At 46.8% G+C, this 17,627-nt stretch overlaps 1 protein-coding gene across 1 annotated transcript in view; it reads left to right on the top strand.

Moving 5' to 3' along the window:
• Positions 1-4,724: 4,724 nt before the first annotated feature.
• Grb2 (growth factor receptor bound protein 2) overlaps positions 4,725-17,627 on the top strand; it is a 62,005-nt gene continuing 49,102 nt past the window's right edge. Inside the window, exons 1-2 of the mRNA XM_085696041.2 lie at positions 4,725-4,881; positions 12,129-12,334. Of these exons, the coding sequence (XP_085552167.1) occupies positions 12,257-12,334 (78 nt within the window). The 5' untranslated portion in view covers positions 4,725-4,881; positions 12,129-12,256. The remainder of the gene's footprint in view (positions 4,882-12,128; positions 12,335-17,627) is intronic.

Consider the following 17,627-nt stretch of genomic DNA (forward strand, 5'->3'; position numbering starts at 1 on the left):
CAGCCTTCTCCTCCTTTTACTTCTGAGGAAGGGCCTGACAGATGGCTGGAGCTCAGGCTGGCCTTAAACTTGTTCTGTCATAATGGAGAATAACCCGAACTCCCGTCCTCCTGTCTCTATGTGCTGGAATGACAGGGGTGAACAGCCCCACCTGGGTGTAACAGGAATTTTGAAGAAAACACTGGCTTGGTGACCTTAACGCAGGGGGAACGGCCAACTGAAGAGGGGAAATTGCATTAGCAAAGATATGGACGTTCGAAAGATACGGCACCTTCCGGAAACCACATGTGGTTCAGTATTAAGGGAGCTGGTTCTGGCTGTGAACTGAGAGGGAAGGGCTCGCAGTTGGTAGCTGATCTTTAAGAGCCTTGCAACAGACTCGAAACATTATCTTGTAGATGATAGCCATCTTAGTTCTAATAGATTTTCCACTCTGCAGTTGCAGTGATAAAGTAGTTTGAAGATGAAAATCAAACTGTGGCCCAGCTCTGCTTCAAGTGCGACACAGGATGGAGTTGCCTGGGCCTCTCCAACTGTCTCAGCCCCGAACTGCATGCTTCTTTATCCTAGCTGCCTCCTTTCTTCTCAGGCTAACCAGAGTCCCAACCTGAACCTCACTTCCTCTGTCTACCTTGGTTCTGGAAGAAGTTAAGTTCCCTGCTGTGTGCTCCAAAGCCACCAATCCAGCCTGTGTTACATTCTTAGAAGTCTGTCTTCCACTTCCAGTGTCAAACTCCAGGCAGGAAAACCCTGCCTACTGCAGAAAGATATTAAGTTAATGTCGGTAGGGGACAAAGGCAGTTTGCATATTTCTATCCCTATGTCCTGGAGGGTGGCATTCTCCATTCAAAAGACAGCTCAGCATCATTTCCTCAGACACCCCTTCCACCTCCCCTGTGCTACCCACCCCTACTGAGATACTTTGTTCCTCTCTAGATCCTTTTTTACTGTTTGGCAGCGAAGTCCACCCACTGTACATTGCAAACATTTGGCAAGACAAAAGTACTGAGAGGAGCCATAATGCTTTCTTGTTTATTTGTTTGGGAGAGGGTCTTAGGTTGACCAGGCAGGCTTTGTCTGCTCCACATGGCTGAGGATGTCTTGAATTCCTGATTCTCTTGGCACTGCTACCTAAGTGTTGGGATAATAGGTGTGTACCACCACACCTGGCTATTTAGTATTATTACTACTACTATCATTCTTTTATGAAAATTTTTATCTCATGCGCATTGACATTTTGCGTGCATGCATATCTATGTGATGGTATTGGATCTCCTGGAACTGGAGTTACAGATGGTTGTGATCTGCCATGGGGATGCTGGGAACTGAACCAGGTCTCTTGACCACTGAGCCATTCCAGCCCCTTATTAGTCTTTTATTTTATGTGGATAGGTGTTTTGCCTGCATGTATGTCTATGGAATTTGTGCATGTGTAGTGTCCAAAGAGCCCAAAGAAAGGTGTCAGATCCTGCGGGACTGGAGCTGGAGAACTGAGAACCACTAAGTAAGTGCTGGGAATTGAACCCAGGTCCTCCGAAAGACCAAAAAGTGCTCTTAACCTTTCAGTCATCACTCCAGCCTGTTTTTTTTTTAAAAATTAATTTTTAGTTATGAGTGTGTGTGAGTGAGTGTGTGTGAGTACAGATGCTTTCAGAGATCAGAGGCATCAGATCTTCCCAGAGCTGGAATTACTGGTGGTTGTAAGCTTTCTGATGTGGATAGTGGGAACCAAACTCAGGTTCTCCACAGGAGCGTATGCATTCTTACTCAGTATGTTGAGCCGTTTCTCTAGACTTATTTATTTATTTTGGTACAGGTTTTCTCTATGTTGTCCTGGCTGTCCTGGAACTCACTCAGTAGGTAGGCTGAACTTGAACTCAGAGATCCGCCTGCCTCTGCCTCCTGAATGCTGGGATCAAAGATGTGCACCACCACTGCCAGGCTTTATTTTTTGGATTTCTTTCTCTCTTTCTTTTTTCTTTTAAGATTTATTTATTTTAGGTTTTTGAGTATTCTATTTGCATGCACGCCTTTATGCCCAGAAGAGGGTATCAGATCTCATTACAGATGGTTGTGAGCCACCATGTGGTTGCTGGGAATTGAACTCAGGACCTCTGGAAGAGCAGCCAGTGCTCTTAACTGCTGAGTTATCTCTATAGTCCTGTTTTTAGATTTCTTATTAATATCTCTTCCTTAAATTTTTTGAGACAGGGTCTTGCCAAAATCTGTCTAGACTCAGAACCCCTTTAAATTAATTATTTTTTATTTTATATGTACGAGTGGTTTGCTTACACGTATGTATGTGTACTATGTTTGTTCCTGGTGCCAGAAAATGGTCTTGGATTTTCTGGTACTGGAGTTATAGTTGTTAGTGCCACGTAGGTGCTGGGAACCAAGCCTGAGGCTTCTGCAAATACTCTTAACCACTGATCTATCTCTCCAGCTCTGTGGATCCAAAAATCTTGATTCTCTTGCCTCGGACCTCCTAGTGCAGGGCTAACAGGTGTCAGGGCACCACATTTGCCTTCTCAGGCTCTGTATCTATGAATGAAATGAAGATATTAGATGCCCTGTGGAGGTCCTTTGACTTTGGCGTACAGGAGGTAAGCCTCTTGTTATTGTCACCTTCCGCCAGATAACTACTCCAAAACCTACCGGTGGAGCTTCACCTGACACTGAAGCCTAAGATGTGCATCCCAACGTCACCTCTTATCCCTTACCCACCCCCCAGCCCTGGAGCCCACCTCACCCCGTGAAATAGTGTTGGATTCGATCACCCTTCTTCTGCTGTCACATTGCCTACTGAACTTCGTCTTTCTGATGGCTACAACACCAGATAATGGCTCCCTTTACCTCGTGTAACTCATCCACCCAAACCCTAAAGTGTCTGGTTCTCCCCACCCACCAGAAAATGGCTCCCTCTACCTTGCCTTACTCATCCCACCCCCCTCCACCCAACCCTGAAGCGTCTGCCCCCTCTGCCTCTTGCAAGTGAAATACTGTTGGATTCTGACGACAGCTACACACAAGATGACGGCTCCCTCTCTGCAACTGCATGCTGGCATGCAGTTTAGTGGCACTTAGAGCCTAGTTTTTCTCTTTCAGAAGAACTAACTCTGTCTAGACTGCAAACTGCCTGAAGCAGAAGCTTCATCAGCTTCACCTTTTGCTCTGAAAGACACTTTCGCTGCAAACGATGTTCAGCAAATACTTGGCGAAAGACCAATTCTCTGTCATTATTTCAGTGGACCCATCTCCTCCATTGTACCAGAGGCTTGGGTGTTCCTAATGCTATTTTGTTGGCTTCTAGACAACACATTAACATTAGTTGCGTTCTGTGCACTCCTGTAATTGGAACTGAGAGTCACTTCTCCAAGCCCTACTCACCACTCCCCCACACTCAGCAGCCCCCAAATAGGCAGCTATGTACTTTGCATTACATGGAACACGGCTTCCTCACGCCTCCATTGCTCTGTTCTTATGTGTTGTTTCTCTTGCCGGCTATGCTCTCGCCCTGGCTCCTGGGCTGCGGAACTCCTACTCACCCTCCAATACTCGCTTTCGCATCACCTCCTTGGAGAAGTTTTATGCATGGGCAGAGGAACAGGGCGAGCCTTTCTCCATCTTTTTGGCTTCTTCAGCATTTCCCCCAAAGAGCTACAACAGTACTGTCATTATTTATTTTAATGCTTAGAAAATTATTATTATTATTATTATTATTATTATTATTATTATTATTATTATTATTACTGTTTTAATTGGTTTTTTTTCCAAGACAGAGCTTCTCTGTCTAACAGCTCTGGCTATCCTGAAACTCGCTTTGTAGACCAAACTGGCCTCGAACTCACAGAGAGCTGCCTGTTTCTGCTCCAGAGTGCTGGGATTAAAGGCGCGCACCACCATGCTGGGCTATTTGTATTATTTTAAATCATGTATAAGTGTTACAGGTGTCCGTGTGTGTCTGCATGAGGGTGTGTGCAGGTGAATGCTGGTGTTGGCCGAGGCAAGAGGTACTAAATCCCTCGGAATTGGAGTTACAGACACTTGTTAGTCACGTGATGTGGGTGCTGGGTAAGGAACTCAGGTCCTCTGGAAGAGCGGCAAGTCCTTTCAACCTCCGAAATTTTTCTCCAGCCCAAGACATGGCTCGTTTACTTTTTTTGTTGCTACTCTCGGCTGAACTGCTTGAAGGCCAGGATCTCTGTTTGTCGTTCATCTTCTTTACCCAACACAGTGCTTACCTACATTAGGTATGTGGCTCAGTTAATCAACAGACCAAACAACTCATTGTACGAACTAGATTCCCAAACAATTTTATGCCTAGTCCTCTACTCGGACTGAGCCATCTTGACATCGCTCTTCCTTCTCCCTCTTGGCCTTGGTTTGGTAGAACGGGAAAGGAAAGTGATCTGAGCGTTGAAAAGGTTATTCCTCCAGGGCAGACCTATAATTCACCGGCTCCGGCACCCAGAGGGTTACAGCGACCCAGGGGCGGAGCCCAGTCCGTGCCACCTGCTGCGGGGTGGGCTGGCGCGTGCGCGCAGGCACCCGCTGGGCTACCTGCGGGGCTGAACAGAGGAGGAGCGCCTGCGCTCTGGGCCTTTTCCGCCGGGAGAAGTCTCGCGGGGGCGGGGCGCAGCGGGGCGGGGCTGCGTGGGGAAGTTCTCGCGGGACCCTGTCTAGGAGCGGAAGCCAGGCTGCTGCTGCTGCTGCTTCAGCGATCGGGCGGCGGCGGCGGCGAAAGCGAGCGAGCGAGGCTGAGGCGGGGACGGTGGCCGGGGCAGCGGGAGCCGCAATCGGGGAGCAGCAGCGGGGTTGGCGGCCGCGGGCGGCAGCGCAGGGCGGGCCGGGCTGGACAACGGAGCGGACGGCTGCGCCACGGTGAGTGCAAGGGAGCGGGCGGGAGGAGAGCGGGAGCTCTCGTCCCGGGACTCGCCGCGGCGGGCTACCCGGGCCCGGTCTGCTGGGCTTGCCGGAGCGGGCCGCTGGCGGGCCGGGGATGGCTCGGATCCGAGCGCAGTTGCTGCGCCGCCGTCTTCTCGTTTCCCCTTTTGGGGCGCTTCCTTCCTGGTGCCGGTCTTCCTCCCGCTTGGGGCAGAGACCCGGCTGATCTGCGAGGTCTCGTGTCGCGGCCGTCCGCCTTGGCGCAGAGGGAGCCCGGAGCAGCAGAGAGGCGCAGGGTGCTGTGTTCTGAGTCAGGCTGACTGAGCCCGGGAGGCGGGGGATTCGGTGCCGTCTCGCTAACGTGGTGATTGATGCTCCTTTGACCTGCAAAGCAACCACGTCACCATCTTTTGGCATCTTGCGGCCGGATTGTGTGCGGGGATCCACCGTGTGCTTGAATGGTTGTTACCCGGACCCGTCGACGGGTCTTTGTCAGAGCTAGGCGCGTCTTTTTTAGAGCTCCTTGAAAAATACTTGTTGGGGAAAAAGCAGGAGCAGCAGCTGATGGGAACGCTGGGAGGAAGGATTTCAGCGAGAGCCCCGCTGGTTCATGTCCGTTTGCAGCGCTCCGTTTGAGCTAGAGTTTGTTTAGAAAGTGATTTTTTTTTTTTTAGGCTGTCTTCAAGTGCAATAGCAGTGCAGTTTGCAGAGCAGCCGAAGCGCACTCAAGGTCCGTCTTCTGATTCTGTTGACACTCAGAAGAGGCTAGAGAAATAGGCTTTATTCTGACTTCCGTACCCTCTTTCACTTTGTTCTCCAGTTTTTGCCTTCTTCGTCTCCTTTCCACTCCATTTGTAACGCTAGTCATTGGCCCCTCCACCCCCACCCCCTTTTTAAAAATAATCTACTTCCCCTTCTTGCTGTTCCTCCGCTATAATTTTCGAAGTTTCTGTCCGTTTTGGCACTGTTAATTTTCTTCGTCGTTCCTAGATTCTTTCTTCTTTTCCCTGTTTTCATTCTTCATTTTTAAACGTCCACGGTATTCTTCAGCCAGCCATCAGGGCTGCTAGAGCGTCTGGGTGGGGGGGGGGCTTAAGCTCTCCCCTGGGAACTCGGAGACTCAAAGGACTGAATTCATTCCTAAGTAGTCCATAGTGCCACCAGGTCATAAGTGAATTTTGCCTGTTTGCTTGTCGCATTTGTATTTTAGTGTTTTCTTACAGATCATGCTTTTGTGTCTAGTATTTTCTTCCTTTCTCCCTTTGTGTCTTTTCACTGTTAGTGAGGAAGATTGAGACAGTTTGGGGGCTAAAAGACTCTTCTTTGAGTTTTTAGTATGGCTGGCAGTCGTCACGTGAAAATCACCTGTGGGATTTATGAATTAAGATAGTTTGAAAAATATAAGGAAACAACTTCAGAAATTTGTAAATTAAAGCCTACCCCTTCTAACTACCGATTTAGTCCTTACCAGGCTTTTCAAAATGATTTATTTTATTTTTATGTGGGTGAGTGTATTTTGCCTGCATGTATATGCTTGGTGTCCTCAGAGGCTAAAAGAGGACAAATACCCTAGAACTGGAGTTACAGAGGGTTGTGAACTGCCATGTGGGTGCTGGGGATTGAACTCGGGTCCTCTGGAAGAGCAGTCAGTGCTCTTAGGAGCCTGAGATGCTCTTCCACCTTTAGCCCATCTCTCTAGCTCAATTGTTGGGTCAGTGGTGGCTTATTGGTAGCCCTGAGGTCTCTCAGTGATTCCCATTAGGTCACGTGCAGCAGCTCTTGTTATGTATGGGGCGTTAGACTTGGGACTGGTGACTGCAGGACAGAGCCTCTGTACTCTTGGACAGGCGTTAGAACCTACTGAAGAGCTCTACCCCTCTGGCCAGTGATGATTGAGATGTGTTGTTTTGTGTTTGTCAAAGCCGGTTTTCCCCAGAGAGAGTTGTGCCAAGTTAAATGTATGTCATTTGTATTTTGTTCAGACATGGTGCATTTTCTGGAATGCAAATTTCAAAATTTGCTTAATACTCCAGTCAGATTTTAGCCGTGATTCTTAAAATTTGTATGTATAAACATTACAATGAATTCACTAGAAACAATTCTTTATCCAATTACTTTTTTGGGACAAGGTCTTGATTTTATATACATACATACATACATACATGTAGTCCAGGTTGACCTCAAAACTTTATTTATTTTGAGGCAGGGATTCTGTAGGCCTGGCTGCTCTGGCACTCTCTATGTAGACCAGGCTGGCCTCAAACTCACAGAGATACTCCTGCCTCTGCTTCCCAATTGCTGAGATTAAAGGTGTACACCAATGTGTATAGCCCCCACTTCAAATTGAATCATCCTGCTTCAGCCTTACCCCAGTGCTAGAGTTTTAGGCATATGCTACTGTACTTGGTAGGGGCATCTTTTTAAAACTAGGTTATGGCAGAACTCAGCAGTGTTGTGTAATGTAAATGTTGCCTCTGAGATTGAATCATTAGAAAGATTTCATCCTACAGGGAAACTCTTTTAGTAGGAAGGCAGACAACTCAAAATAGCTGCAGAAGTCCCTGAAACTGAAGAGATTCACTAGGCCGCTCTCTGCCAGAGTAGCAATGAAATCTGAGTCCCTTTTGGACTAAGAGAAACCATGTTGCAAAGAAGACTCTTTAGACCAGACCAGCTGCTTGAAAGAAGCAGAAACCAGAGGAGCTGCCGGAAGAAGGTCAGACCAGAATCCCTGGGAAGGACCCTCTCCAACCTGTTGAGCTGCCTGCAGGGTGAGCTGCCTGCAGGCTATGCAGTGTGCTCCAGGCTCCCAGCTCTGTCACCCAGGCTGGAGTGGGATATGGTGGTGCAGCTGTCTTTCTTTGAGTCACGTCAGCTCCTGTGAGTGACCCCTCACCCATATTCCTGTAACTCACTCCAGTAAAACTCATTGGTTCATCAAGTTGGACTTCGGTGGCTTCCATACTTTGGTCCCTATCTGGGGCGAGTAGACATGTGTGCTGTGTCTTCTCCAGGAAAAGTTTGTCAAGCTGGCCCCACAATAAATTAGTGCCCAAATGGGTTGATTTAAAATAGACAACCTGGGGCTACAGGGATGGCACAGAGGGTAAGAGCACTGGCTGCTCTTCCAGAGGTCCCGAGTTCAATTCTCAGCAATCACATGGTGGCTGGCTCACAACCTCCTTGCCAGCAGTACATTGTGTGCTTAATAAATAAATCTTAAAAAAAAATAAAATAGACAACCTTTGTAAGTTTATATACAAATACCCGAATTAAAAGAATAAATTCCCCATTAGGAGGACCTCATGCAGGAATCAATAAAACTCAGAAATACGTGTCAAGATACATGTAGCAAGAGGACATACGCTTTAAGTCAGTCAGAATTTGAGACATCTGCAACACAACTGAACAGCAGTAAAGAAAGTACAAGGTCAGGCTGGATCATGGTGGCACACACCTTTAGTCCCAGCACTGGGATGCAGAGGCAGGCAGATCTCTGTGAGTTTGAGGCCAGTCTGATCTAGGAGTGAGTTCCAGGACAGCCAAGGCTACACAGAGAAACCCTGTCTCAAAAAACAAAAAGTACAAGGTCAGGTTAGGGATGAGGCTTAGTCCGTAGTGTGTTTGCCAAGCATAGAGGAGCCAGATTGGATCCCTGTATGACACTAACAGGGAGTGGTGGTGCATGCCTGTAATCCCAGCACTCGGGAGATGGAAACAGACCAGTTTAGGTCATCCTCTGCTACAGAGAGTTGGAAGCCAGCCTGGGCTACAAGAGGTGCTATCTGTCTCTAGACACAAAAGGTGAGATAGTTCTCAGGCCCTGCTTTCCTGCAGCTGCATTCAAGGCATCTGCACTAGGTATCTGAGTAGAGCGAGCCTTTTTAGCACTCTGGTTCAAACCCATAATCCTCGCACCTGAGAGGCTAAGGCAGGGGGACCACCCTGAGTTCAGGGCTAGCACAAGCCATTGTAAGACTTTATCTTAAAAAACAAAACACAAATGTCTAACACTTGTAAAAGTTGAAACTATTCAAATAATCACTTAACATCCAACCAGAAGCCATTGAGATGGCTCAGCAGGTAAATGCTTGCTACCAAGCCTGCTGACCTGAGTTCTGTCCCCGGAACCCACTTGGTGGAAGGAGAGAACCAACTCCCAAAAATCTCGACACGTAGGTGCACATGCACATACAAACACATGGATAGGTAGATGTGAGAAAATCAAATCAATACTTCATGTCTGTGGCAAATAAAATTAGCATTTGACTTAGAAAACATGAAGAGATTAGATTAGGTTATCCATAACCAAGGAATCCCAACCTTCCATTAAAGATAGCAACAACACATACACTGTGCTATACACAACACTATTAAAGGAAAGAAACCTAAAGACAAACACGGTACCCAATTTACATGTGCGCACATGTGCGTGCACACACACTGCCTGGTGATTGAACCAGAGTTCAATCAAGTGTGCTAAGCACATGCTTTCCCACTGTGCTGTCTCTTTAGCTCCTACCAGAGCTGACACTGCTCTTCTCAAGAAATGAAGTGGCAGGGCACATTAGCATTCCTAATGAGAGCGTCTCTAAGCGGTTAGCACACATCTCGAGAGCCCATCACACGCAGTAAAGTTGAAAATACAGTTGTAATTGTTGAAGTGATAGGGGAATTGTATCTGAAAATGCGACCTAAAGGATTTGATAAAATTCTGATCTCTTTCTCTAAATTCTCTCCCTCTCCGTGGCACTGGGCCAGCCAGCATAGCTTACTGTTGAGTCTTCATGGTCTGGAGAGGCTGGAGAAATGCCATTCATTCAAGTAATGATCCTATCAGTTACACCTTTAATGCCGAGCAAGCCTTTTAAACGAGATGCAGTTTTCTGACCAGAAAATGGGATAATAGCTACCTTCTAAGATAGACTGAGCAGTCAATCAGAGAGAGAAAGAGAGAGAGAGAGAGAGAGAGAGAGAGAGAGAGAGAGAAGGAGAGGCATCTTGAATAGAGCCTGACAAATAAGTCACTGGAAGTTGAACAACACTACATAAATGCAAATCAAAGCAATGAGGTATCAGGGCTGGAAAGACAGCTAAAAGGTAAAAAGCATTTATCCCTCTTCTGGGAACCTGTTCTGAATCCCAGTATTCACACGGGACAGCTCTCAAACTACCTTTAATTTCAGCTCCAGGAGATCCAACACCCTTTTCTGGTCTCCTTGGGCACCAGGCATGCATGTGGTACACAGATGCAGTCAAAACACACACACACACACTTAAAGATTGTAGATATAGTTTGATCTATCAAAAATAACTACAGAGAGTGTATTGGGAATTTAAGGATACTGGGGCTAACCCTTGATTTTTAATACCTTTATTAAGAATCAGTTATTTTTATTAAAATATTAAAAAAATATTTTAAAATATTATTAAAAAAAGCTCAGACTTTTTCTTCCCTTCTTCTCCTGAGAGTCAGCACCACATAGACACGCAAAGGTATGTCCGTGAGGAACAAGAGGCAGTGTGGTTCGTTAGGGTGGTGGCCTTCAGACTTTGCTGAGGATGTCCCGCGGGAGATCTCTCCCCTGGTAGCACTCATGTCACCAGCCTGATTATCCTCAGCTTGAATATCCCCAGCCATTTGCTGCTGAATGCTTGGTTAATGCTCCAAATGTTAACTTTAGAACAAAAGAGTAACAATCACTCGTGCCCCTCAAAGTGAGCTGCTGGGTGGTAATTAGCCAAGAAAGGTGCCACTGTAAACAATCCTCTCTCTCCTGCCAGGGCTCTTGTTTGTGTTTGTTTAGTTTGTATGTGAACTATGACTGCAAACCAGAGTAGGGGTTTCATCTTCTCTTAGTATGAGGAGATCAAGATTACGCCCCTGATCATGACCACACCGTGCGTCCCAGGTCACTGTCAGTGGATGCACCATGGGGAAGTTCTGACCTATGACTTCACATGGAGAAGTCTTCCACCAACAGAATGCTGCTCACTCACTGCAGGGCTCTCCTGACTGAGGAAAGCAGAGTAGGAACTGGATGAGATTGGGGTCGGACCATCTGGTCCCAGCCTGTACTTAACATGTCCCCAGAGAAGACATTTGAGGTGGGGAACGTGCCGTCTCTGCACTCTGGGGATCAACCAGGAGGATCACCTCAAATTCTTGGCCAGACTGGTGTATGTATGGGTGTCAGGCCAGCCATAACTCTGGTGTGAAACCCTTCCTTCTGCTGCCCCAGATATAACTTGATAGCTCAGATTTGCTGAAAAGGGTACTTGTTTGTTCGTTTTTTCGAGACAGGGTCTCTGTAGTTTTGTAGCCTGTCCTGGAACTCGCTCTGTACACCAAGCTGGCCTTGAACTCACAGAGATCCGCCAGCCTCTATCTCCCCAGTGCTGGGATTAAAGACTGCCACCGCACGGAGAAAGGGATTACTTTTGAGTATAAATTAGAACTTCAGCTCCCCTCTTGTTCTGTTTAAAAGTAAAATAGAGCTCCAAAGCTACAAAGAAACCCTGTCTCGAAAAACAAACAAACAAACAAAAAGTAAAGTAGAGGCTATTCCTGAATGTTAAACCTGGATCACCTATTTCAAGGACTAGAGTCTGGGGTATCTTGTGCTAGAGCAGATTCCTTGAGTCCTCTGGTGACCAAATGACAGGCTGGTGTGGACGATGCTAGTGCTGCTAGTATCGTTGTTGGTGGGTAAAAAGTATTCTAGGCTCACTCTCTCACCTCCTTTTGAGATCAGGTCAAGGTTTAGTTTCAGTAAAGAGTAGAGCCGCTTAATACCCAAGTCCTGCATGGCTCTGATGGAGAATGGGAGCGTCCTGGTTCTCAGGACAGCAGCGGGTGGCCCGGAAAGGGATGGGGGGGGGGCGTGTATCCACCTCCAGAGCCTTGCTTTGCCTGGCCTGCCTTGGGTGCAGGAGATGTGTGAAGGGGGTGCTAGGGAAAGGCTGAGACTGACCCCGGCTCCTGAGCTTACACCCTGCGGGAAGGAAGAGGAAGTGTATTCTGGAATAGCTTAAGCAGCTGCCGCTATTGGCCGCTGGGCCTGTCAGTCGCCTGGGGCTGAGGCTGAAAAGAGGAAGAAGGAGAGCTGTTGCCTGGAAGGGAGGAGGAGGGGGCTGAGCCCAGCGGAGCCAGGGGGCGTGGGGGCTGGGAGTGCAGGCCAATTGGCAGGGCGGGGCTGCCTTCGATCTGGTCACTTCTCTTAATCATCGCTCTTCTGATTCAGGGTGGCATTGTGTGTCCCAGTGTGCAAGAATAGCCCCAGAATCGGAAAGGCTGAACCCAGAGCTCTTCAGCAGGGAAGATTCCCTTCCCCCCCTGCTTCAGGCTGCTGAGCACTGAGCGACGCTCAGAATGGAAGCCATCGCCAAATATGACTTCAAAGCTACTGCTGACGATGAGCTGAGCTTCAAAAGGGGGGACATCCTTAAGGTGAGTGCTGATGTGGTTGCCTCTCGTGCTTGGCTGCCTTCCCTCACCCTGGTAACACACAAAGAAGCTGTGCTTTCTCTTTCCTCAGTGCACACTTTAACATCCGTCACCAGGTTTGATTGGATAGCTTGCCATAGTAGATGCCGAGCGGATTACTAAATGTGGCATAAGAGAGTGGTGTGGTGTGTGCTCCTTAACTGCCTTTGTGTGATGTCTGTCTGTCTGTCTGTTGATATAGGGAAAGTCAGAAGGGATCCTGAGTGACGGCTTTACCTTGTGAAGCTGTATTGTAAAAAAACCCACAAGGAATGTTTTTAAATCCTGAACGTGAATAATTTATGTAAAAGCATTCCTCCAGTCTTGCTGTGCACGGCCAGAAGACTCTGCCTCTTGTCATGGGGCTCTAGATTAGAAGCTGCTTAGGGAGAGGGTGAGTGTATGCCCAAACTCACCGAAGAGTTCATTGCCTTTCATTTCTGAGAAAAAGCTAATGGAGCTCCACATAACAGTGTTTAACTTGCCCTTATACACGTCAGATTTTGGCTTTCTTTAGAGGAACTTGAACAGTTACTGAGAATTAAAGTCTAATTGCGAAAAGATGGATACAGATTAGAAATGAGCCTCTTCATGGTTTGGAGCTTATGGGCTGTGCAGTGATACGGGCATTGGCTCCCCCCCACCTAGCACGTGGTGATTTACGCGGTTGGCTGGAGCAGCTCACCCTTTTGGTTATCGCTTTTCTTTACAGGACGAGTGCTGTCTAAGAGCGTGTGGACTCGAAGGGGAAACTAAAGCTTAATATTTGAGTGTTGCCTGTGTCTCAAGTTTTGATATTCTTTCTTCAGAGCCCTAGTCTGGATTGTTGGGGTTTCCCTGCTTTTCTCCTACTCAAGTTCTACTCTTTGATTTTCTAGAGGAAGAAAGTGAAAATGTGATTTATGGGAAGAACTATAAAGACTCATTATGTGAACCTATGGATAGTGATCAAGTTTGCCCTCAGTGCTCAAAGTGAGGGAATGTTATTATGTGACAACTTTTCCTGAGGAAACTACACAGAGCCCAGATAGGGAGCCCACGACAGACCAAAGTCCAGCTCAGTGAGCCAGGAGGTTTTATTGGAGTTACAGGAATATGGGTGAGGGGTTACTTACAGGAGCAGCCGTGACTCAAAGACAGCTGCACCACCAGGTCCCACTCCAGCCTGTCACGGTTCACAAAAGCTAGAAAACCTGAAGCCTGCAGGCAGACACTGGTCTAAACCTCTTATAGGCAGCTGGCCTGGTCTCAGAGTCTACAGCTCCTCTCCTCTGAGCCTTTTCTTGTCCCATGGCTACTGAGAAGGAGACACTGAGTTTTTATTGCTTACTCTGGCAGGGAGGGGCCTAGTGTTCTGGTCAGTTTCAGGGATTTCCTTTAGCTATTTTGAGTTGCTTATTTCCCTTTTTAAAAGATCCTACCTGTAGGATGGAATGTTTCAATCTCAGAGGAAACTGTTACACATTTTCCACATCAAGGAGCTGGGTTACACTGACCAGGGAGAGAGGCTAAATGTCAGTTGACCTGCGTGTGCGTTAGGTGGTGCTGAAAGGCTGCTCCAGAAGTTAGCCCCTTCCTTGTGACACAGAGCTGTTTGAGAGATGGACAGGATCAGCCCTGGCTTCGGAACCCATTGCTGGTTTCTTAGAGTGCTAGGACTCCGAGAGGGAACTTCTGCTACTGAATGGCTCTGCCATTGGTGCAGAGGCCATCCGTGCTGTGCTTACTGTGTACAGGAGATAATCCACTGTGCTGTCTCAGAGTGAGGCTGTCACTCAGGCACTCAGCGTTTGCAGCCTATACAAACCCTTAAGAACCAGGTTTTTTGTTTATTTGGTTTGGCTTTTTGGAGACAGAGTCTTTTCTTTTTAAGGCCAGGCTTGCTTAAAATTCACTATGTAGCCCAGGATTATAGGTGAACTCCACCGTGCCTGACACGTTTTGCTTTGTTGTGTTGTAATTCATAGGGTTCCCATTAGGCTTTCCCTGGTAACTTGGACTTGCAGGGCTGGCGGTTCATAGTCTTCTTGTCAGTGCATCCCATTGCCTGTTAACACCACATCTACAAGTGAAAACAAAACCAGGGACCCTGAACACCTCCACCCCCTGGTGCTGTCTCTTGAGTTTGTCCTGCACCTAGACCATAAATGTTTGAGACGTTGTTCATGTCCTCCTGGGAATTTTTATGATGAGGAAGGTGAATCAGAATGTTCTCATTTACTTTCGCATTCTGTTTGGGAGAGAAAGCCATACACTTAGTTCTTTCCAATTCGGTAGATAACTGGGATATGAGGTCATGATGCCATTATTGCTTTTGAACGGTGGCCATTAGCTGTTTGTTAGTAATCTTGTGGCTCTACTCCAGAGAGCGAGAGCAAGTGCGAGCGAGTGTGAGTGTGTGACACAGTGACTGCCCTTTGTCTCAGCTCTGACACAGCTTCACGAGGAGGAGGGGCGCTCTGGTGAAGAACTGCTGGTAAAACAAACAAGCAGTTTTCTTCCTTTCTTCGGGGAGTAAGCACACGTCATCACTCACTTTGATATCATTTGATAGCTGTGGGCTCATAAAGGGCTGAGTGGTGTGGGACACTTAAACTTTGATTGAAATAGGGAGATATTTGTCGTTCCTTTTCTTTTCCTCTTTTTTTGTTTTTTGCTTTGTTTGTTTTTGTTTTTTAAATATTTATTTATTTATTATGTATACAATATTTTGTCTGTGTGTATGCCTGAAGGCCAGAAGAGGGCGCCAGACCTCATTACAGATGGGTGTGAGCCACCATGTGGTTGCTGGGAATTGAACTCAGGACCTTTGGAAGAACAGTCAGTGCTCTTAACCGCTGAGCCATCTCTCCAGCCCCCTGTTTTTGGTTTTTGTTTGTTTGTTTGCTTGTTCTGTTTTGAGATGATATATGTGTTGCCTGTGCTGGTGTTGTTACCTGTCCTTCCCTACTGAAGTTTGTGTTTTGCCTGGAGAGCAGGGGTACTTAAGAAAGAGAAGACTTTCCCTACAAACTTGAGGCCTTTGCATGGTTGATATGCACTTAAGTTCCTTGTTGTTGTGGTAGAGACTTGTCATGGGCCCAGAGAAAGGGACTGGGCTTGTAGCTCAGAGGTACAGCACTTGCTAGGCATGTGAAAAAATCCTTCGTATTTTTAGCCTTGGTCTTATAAAACTGCCATGTAGGGATGGCTTTTTTTTTTTTCCTTTTTTGAGACAGGGTTTCTCTATAGCTTTTTGAGCCTGTCCTGGAACTCACTCTGTAGATCAGGCTGACCTCAAACTCAGACATTCGCCTGTCTCTGCTTCCCAAGTGCTGAGATTAAAGGCCGGCAATAGGATGTCTTGACTGTACTTCAGGCAGTGCTGCACAGGGATCCAGGGGCCATTTCAAGTCCACAGACCTTTGTGAATTCCATTGAGGTTGCTTGCTTCCTTCTACAGTTCTGGAGGGGACTAGCACTCCAGTCACTGAGGTGTTCGTGACTCACTGCTTTTACTGTCCTCCTGAACTGCTTGAGAAGAAGGTCTTGAGTTCACTCTCTGCCCTTTGAGCGTCCGCCCATCTCTGTCATTTAGCTTACTTCGGTGTCTTATTTATGAGCAGGCCTGAACCGGACTCTGTGCTCATTGCCTTGGCTGGTGGGGACGAGGCATAAGCTACACTTTCTGTCTTCAGCAACTCTGAAAGAAAAATACATTACTGAACTAGGCGGCCCAAGGCTTAGTTCCAGGATTTTAGAAGACAAAAAGTCCCTTAACTTAGATTCTTATTTTTACACTTATTTGGGGGAAACAAGCACGTGTGCCACAGCATGTGTGTAGAGGTCAGTCCTTTCTTTCCTTCCGCAGTGTGAGTTCTGTGGTTGATCAGCCTCAGGCCACCAAGCTTGGTGACAAGGGCATTTTACACGCCGAGTTGTCTCACCAGCCCAGCTTGGGCTTTTATTAGGGGAGGTGTAGAGTCCCAAGGCTGGAATGTTCCAGTCTTTATTGTGTGATCTAAGTTCCTGTGTGGTATTGGCTATTAGGAGGAAGAGGATGCTAAAGGAAAAATCATGGGCTTTCTACCTGGCATCTAATGGTGTCTGTATCTCCCGTGGGTGCAGGAAGACTGCCCACTGGTGAGCACAGCCTGGTCTGCTTGGTTGGTTTCATCACAGCTACAGGCCTGTATTTCAGTGTCTAAGGCTCACTTCAGATATTTGAATATAACGTGGAAAGAACTAAAAAGTAGGGCTGTTTTAAAATCTAGCGTTGGTATACTGAGAGATGCATTTATGATTACCTATGGGTAATGTTGACTAAACTAGAGTGTTATATCTTAAGTGCTTTTTTTTTTTAATTCTAGGGGGAAAACCCTACTTTTTTGTATGTCTTTTAAAATGATTATGCAATGTTATGGAAAGCTGTTCCTCTGCACATGTAAATGTGTCTTGAGCATATTTTCCAACATTATTTTGCTCTTTGCTCCCTGGACAATTTCATTTCTACTTCTGTCATTGGTGTAGATCTGTGTAGGTCTGTGATTTTTGTGTATTTAAATTGCAGGATCACAAATGAGAGAAAACATGGTATTTGTCTTTCTGAGAGTGACTTAATTCCTTTAATAGAATTATCCACAGTTGCCCCATTCTCCTGCAAATGATATAACTTCTGTTTTGTTTGGTTTTGGTTTGTTTGAGATAGGGTTTCTCTGTGTAGCCCTGGCTGTCCTGGCACTCGCTCTGTAGACCAAGCTGCCCTCAAACTTAGAAATCTACCTGTCTCTACCTCCCGAGTATTGGGATTAAAGGTGTGTGCTACCGCCTGGCTGTTAGTTTTTAATTTATCATCATCTTTATGTGCTTTTTTGTGTTTGTATGATGTGTGTATGAGTGTGTTGTGGTGTGCCTGAGGAGGCCTGAAAACAACTTTGAAGTTAGTTGTCTCCTTCCTCAGGATTTTTTAAAATTCTGTTAGTCGTGTTTGGGATGCACTGTGAACATGTCACAGCACGCGTGTTTGTGTTTGGGGTGCACTGTGAACATGTCACAGCACGCATGTTTGTGTTTGGGGTGCACTGTGAACATGTCACAGCACGCATGTTTGTGTTTGGGGTGCACTGTGAACATGTCACAGCACGCGTGTTTGTGTTTGGGGTGCACTGTGAACATGTCACAGCACGCGTGTTTGTGTTTGGGGTGCACTGTGAACATGTCACAGCATGCATGTTTGTTGCTTTTGGTTTGCTCCTTCCATCATGTGAATCCTGGGGAT

The sequence above is a fragment of the Myodes glareolus genome, chromosome 9 (genome assembly GCF_982192425.1).
Source record: "Myodes glareolus chromosome 9, mMyoGla1.1, whole genome shotgun sequence".
Classification (NCBI taxonomy): domain Eukaryota; kingdom Metazoa; phylum Chordata; class Mammalia; order Rodentia; family Cricetidae; genus Myodes; species Myodes glareolus.